This window comes from Tigriopus californicus, chromosome 6 (genome assembly GCF_007210705.1).
Source record: "Tigriopus californicus strain San Diego chromosome 6, Tcal_SD_v2.1, whole genome shotgun sequence".
Lineage (NCBI taxonomy): Eukaryota > Metazoa > Arthropoda > Copepoda > Harpacticoida > Harpacticidae > Tigriopus > Tigriopus californicus.
The window spans coordinates 7,040,905-7,046,666 of record NC_081445.1 but is presented as its reverse complement, the minus strand read 5'-3'; the positions used below and the strand labels follow the sequence as shown (position 1 = coordinate 7,046,666).

General features: G+C 42.2%; 1 protein-coding gene across 1 annotated transcript; it reads right to left on the bottom strand.

The window, feature by feature from the left end:
- Positions 1 to 1,716: 1,716 nt before the first annotated feature.
- LOC131881824 (uncharacterized) lies at positions 1,717 to 4,611 on the bottom strand. Its single transcript, XM_059228793.1, has 6 exons — positions 4,573 to 4,611; positions 4,217 to 4,487; positions 3,913 to 4,139; positions 3,530 to 3,845; positions 2,914 to 3,138; positions 1,717 to 2,851 (listed from the first exon to the last, which is right to left on the bottom strand). The coding sequence occupies exons 2-6, from the start codon at positions 4,344 to 4,346 to the stop codon at positions 2,073 to 2,075; spliced, it is 1,677 nt and encodes a 558-aa protein (XP_059084776.1). The 5' UTR covers positions 4,347 to 4,487; positions 4,573 to 4,611; the 3' UTR covers positions 1,717 to 2,072.
- Positions 4,612 to 5,762: the final 1,151 nt, after the last annotated feature.

The window sequence follows — 5,762 nt, the reverse complement described above, 5'->3', positions numbered from 1 at the left end:
ATATAGCGGAGAACGAGAGAATCTTTGAGGAGATGGAAGAAGAGGGGGAGAAGGAACTTGTAACGCTGCCACCTGAGCATACGATCTAAAAGAGTCGTTGGGCTCATGACGACCAGTGGGGGATCAGGGCTACAAAGTTTGGGCAGAAGAGAGGTTAAAGGAATTTAGAGGTGAGGTTGTAGGAGAGGAGGGGAACAAGGGGAGGGAATAGGGAAGGAAGAGGAAGGGGTGGGGTAAGTCTGTTGAGAGACTTGACAATGAGGTTGAGACAACTGCTGGTTCCTCCTCTTAGTGCCCCTGTGATGGGCCTTGTGCGTTTGAAATTGAGGCATACCTAGTGCATGAATGATCTCATGCACATAAACAGCTGGAAATAGCTACACCCCAGCTTGGAACATCCTTTCTCATTGAACTTAAGAAGGCCAAACTCTCAAAGTTTGGGTCAAAACTCTGGATGAGCCAATTCACAACCTTTCCCTGCCTTTTTACATCTTGTGTGTTGATGAACATCTCAAAGTTTTCAAGCATTCTCTGCTATGCTCTCGTTGACTACAGGGGGCGTTTCTATCAAATCAAGAGTGTCAGTGCCTGTGTCCCTTTTGTCTACATTTGACTTGGTCATTCCACACCCAAGCTGTGCCTGTGTGTGACCCATCAGATAAGAGCGGCCTCAAAACAACAAAGTACAAGATACAAGACTCACAGCATAAGATAAAAACCGGGTACTAGAACAACAAAATAAATGTTCATTTTATCTTTTTCCTGAGGCGTAACATTGTTCTTGATTTTAAGCATGAATATATATTTTTTAAAGATTGTCAGTCAACCTTTCTTAAAATCAAAACGAAAAGGAGTAAAGCAAAGCAACGAAAAAAAAGTAAGAGGTTGCGCAAAAAGTAATCTATTTCTTCCGTAGATTTTCTTCCTTTTTCCCTGTTCTTAACGTGGGATCACAGTGTGCCAAAGGTGGCCACGCTAAAATCGATGAAACTGTATCATTACAAAATTGACAAAAACTGGATTTTTGATTGCTCCTTCAAGCAGATGTGCAAGATTCCCCAACAATTCATGTGAACTGATCTCATCAGATTAGATGAAGCAAAACAGACTTAAGAATATCTTAGGATTGGAAAGCTCTTGGTCGCCCTGAAAAATATGGCAAAGCTTGCCATAAGAGAATGTCCTGTACTCTGTTTAATGAGTCAAAACCCAAGTTTTGAATGCAAGTATAAAGTTTGTAATGTCTTAAGGACTAGAAAAAAAATGATAAAATATCATCATAACAAGTTTACTGTTAAGGTCAGGTCGGTTTAGCAACACTGACATTATGTGATTATTGAAATATTTGCAAGCAAGAAAATATCTTGAAATTTCAAGCAAACAAGCAAACAAACAAGGAATGGCCTATTTGAGCACGACAGTACTGGCCAAAATGGCGAGCGGATGCTCGCTAACGTCCAAGCGTTAACTCAGAGGTATGAGCTCTTAAAAAACTCGCCTCTGCTCAATAACTTTTCCTCAATTATCTACGAGTGGAGTGTTCAAAGTCGTTGCCCCAAAGGTCATCTACGCACACATCTAGTAGAATCTCATTCCTTTCAAGACCATTCTCGACGTCCCAAGTGCAGATTTGGGGCAAGAAATATTATGAAAAGGCTCCCCTAAAATGGAGCCCTGTGGGACTCATGACTTGACTTTGTATATGTATGCTTAATATGAATAATATTGGGCAGAATTTTTATTTTCATTCTTGCGTTAAAGTTGAGTAAAGTTGAATACTAAAAAAATATCCAGCTGGAATTGACGCGGATTCGTCTGTCAGGGCCTTGATCGAATTTGATTTCATATTGCGTAATGAAGTTCATTTTTGCATTGCAATAAAAGATCTCGAAACCCTCAAGTGTTTAAAGCGTATGTTTACCACCAATGGCTCAACATCGTTGCCATTTGACTCTTTGATCCAAAGCTTGTTCGGATTTATGTTTTATAATATACAATATACGTTCGAGGATTGCATTAATTTCGGGAATCCATAGAAAGTTGAGATATTTGGTATAGATGTAAGAAGTTGCTCAGTAGTAACTTTCTCGAGTGCCTTGTTCTTTGGGTTTGTTGCTCCTCCATTTTGGCGGTGGAAGATCTTCTCTGGCCTGATCATCCTCAATGTCATCAGAGCAGCACCTGCCACAACATGCCGACCAACAACAAGTCAAACCGTAGCACAGGCATTCAATAATCGAAATAACCGAGATGCCCAGGAAAAATGCCATCAACCCACCCACCTCTGCTACAAATTGCATGCCGTGCTGAGGGAAATTGTGAATTCTTTGGTACTCCATGGAGTTCAAGAAGAACTTCAGGACGATCACGTTGGTGTTTTGCCCATTCGGAGGAATCTTCTTTTGGATGTCGGCTTTTAGGCTGTCCGAAATGGGCGAATAAGAGGGAGAAATCGTGTAACTATCCTGAATACAATCCTGGGGACAAACTGCGTCGATTTTATCTTTCACACCTTGGGTCACCGAAACCGCTGGGAGCTTGCTTGATGAGGACCCATTGGATGAGAGGAAAGATTTCTGAAATGTCGCGGATTCTATAGGCGAACATTGCTCGGGTCCTGGACTTAGTGGGTTGAAAGTACAATTTAGGAGCTCCCGTGCCAAGATCTCATCTTTGGAGGTTTGACAGTTGTCCTTGGAATAGCCATAAGCACTTGAAATCCCAACTAGAAATTGTTCCACAGCCGAATTTCGAGTTCCTGGTTCAGTACATTCCATCCTCCCAATCAAGCTGAACTCAAGATCGGTGTTATCGACATAGTTGCGAGAAATCCCAATGGTAGCAAACGAACCTACAATATATTTTGAGGCTTTCACAAACAATTTGGTCCTATTTTGAGCCATACTTTCGAACCTAATTGCACGCTCTGGGCTCGTGTTCTCATTGCCGTTAGGATAGAGGTGTGTTCATCCACCACGGCAAAGTTTACTCCTTTAGCTCCGTAGATATTGGAGCTGGCTAAACTGGCATCAAACGCTTCAGCATCCTCATGTTGCGTGATAATGGTGAATCCATTTCCTTCCCCAGCCTGATCGACGACGTATTTTTCAAGTCCTCCACGGGTCGAGTAGCAAGTTCCTGTAATAATGTATGTCATGTTCAATTTGTGCGATCCAAGACAAACAATCGCAACTTTCATGAGTGTTCAAATGAATTTGCCAGATCATACCAAGATTGGAATCAAAAGGTATAAATCTCCAAAATCATTACAGCTAGCAAACTGATAAAGGTAAGTGAACAGTTTGTTTAGTATATCTATCTGTACTGACGAAAAGGGCTAGCCTATCTATTTTAAGCATGTTGCACGTCACCGAATTGAGATAAACACAAAGCACAGAACACTAATTTCTCCAACTTACATTAGAAATATCCCAAGCGTCTCTCTGCTCACTATTTGACCGTTTATCTTTCATATTCTATTAACGAATCGCTAAGCGCATAGATTTGATCTTAGAAATGTAATCCATACCATATTGGTTGACGGTGGGCTTGTCATCAAAATATTGTGAACAGCAGTTTATACCGGAGAGTACACGACTGCCCAGTTGACATTCCAAAATGAGTTCCCGGCAACGAGGAGCAACATCCTGAATAAGCCTCTCGTAGCTGCCGTTATACTTCGAGGCGGCCAAGGTGTTATCTAAACCGTTCCTTATTGTCGTTATGATTGGGTCGTTTTCAACTAGCGATGGTAGCGATAAACGGGGACTCAAAGTCCAAGACAAAAGGGAAGCTTGATCCTTGCCGAAGGTTGTTACGTTCGAAATTTTGTTGAGTGTGAAGGCCTAAGATGATGCGATCAAAAATGGAAATTGTTTAGAGGACCCATCAAATACGGCTTTGTAAACTTGCCTGTCGTTCGCAAATGATAGTGACTGGCCAATTTCTTCGGACGGGACTTTCACTGCTTATCCTGGAGTACACGGAAGTACTAAACACATAATAGAAATAAAAAGCCACACAACAGATAAGGGCGATCGTGGAGCAAAGCACAATCACAATCCAAAACACTCTCCAGCATTGGGTGCGAGTCAACGTCCAATGATGGAAACCGTGGGCCGAAGTCCAGAGAGGAAAACCTAAACGAAAGTCAAAAGTTGACGATAACGAACCAAATGAATTGCTTAGTCACGTGATTGAACAAGAAGTCACATACCCGGGTTTTGCTCCCCACACACTTCATCTTGGGGATCACTGCCTGGCATATCCTCTGAAATCAAGAGCCTCCTTTGTGCTGTATCTGATTTCTGCCTTCTCGTATGGTCTTCCCAAGCGTTCCAAATCATTGTGGTCTTTGTTTGTAGCAACGACGCCCACGCCTACAGGAGTTAGTACATACCCTTACGGACACACGGTGCGACAGATATTCAAGGCCTTAACTTGGACAGAGCGGTTCCTCCTTACTCCTCTGGAGACCATTCGTGTGCCTAAGCATGCAGGTAAACAACTACAAAGGGAGCTCCCTTAATCCCTATCTAGTCACTGGTTGTTGTTTGAGGAACTTTGATTTACCCTTCGTCACTGCGACGCACCCATTGTGATCGAGCTTGATGATCCGTTTCAACTTTGAGGTGGAGAAAGCTTTTCAATAATTCATACATACCTAGACCCTGGCACAGGCTCGATCAATCTGTCCGTCAAGAGCCTATCGAATCAAAATGAGTCATGTTGTAATGAGCATTTCCTGGAGCACTCAAGGTCCATTCGAAAGGGACATGCACAATGCAGTAGCTGCATTAACTGAATGAATTGAACGGCTAACAAAACCAGAGACTATCATCACCTTCGTCTTTTTGCCCAACAATTTGACTAAAACGAGACCGAAGTGAATGCAATATTAATCCATAGGTAGCAAATCGCATGTACGTACATTTGATTGGGAGAATTAATACCATCAACTAATACCTCGAACGCAATGTTTGTTTTTGCTCAAACCAAAATAACCACTAGGAAACAGGAAGCTATTTAGGAAACCATGCCTGAAGAGCAAATTGAGCAGAGTAAACTCGAGGGTTCAAATTCCAGGGTCGAATCGAATTTTAGTGTCCAGTCATTTGATTTGCAACAGGAGACCGGGAGTGAAATTTGCAATCATTCCCAAGGACCAAGGACAGTTATGATAGTAATGTTACGGCACCATCGGGACAAAAGGTGACAACTTCCGATAATGGTTCAGTCCGTGAGTAAGCGAGGATCATGAATACAAAGCGAGGCTGTCTCCAAGTTCCCAGAGCTCAAATCCATGAATTGACAGATGACAATTGAATTCTCTCACAGCCTCACACCCTGGATACCAGGAAGTAAGGATGTGAATCCGAAAGAAGTCCCTCATTAGATGATTACGAACGAGGCAGATGGTCGATTGGTCGCTCTTTTCATCATCATCATATTCTCGCCTACACCAGATAATCATTCCAGTGTACTGCACACGCCTACCCGACATGTTCCCCTGGTGTTTGAGTACACGACGAGTTTTATGCAATCTTTACCCGTAAAGACAATGCTGAAAACTATTGTAAAAGAGGTAAATAATGGAGAAATCAGGAAATGATAATAGCAAATTTGATTCGTTAGACAAATGTCATGCTTTTTGAGTTAACGATGATAACGTCCTTAACGGACGCAAAATCTCTGTTGTGCCTGGCTTTCGCGCCTAAATTGGAATCATCTCTAGATTGTAAAGCGCTGCATTTGTCGAAGTA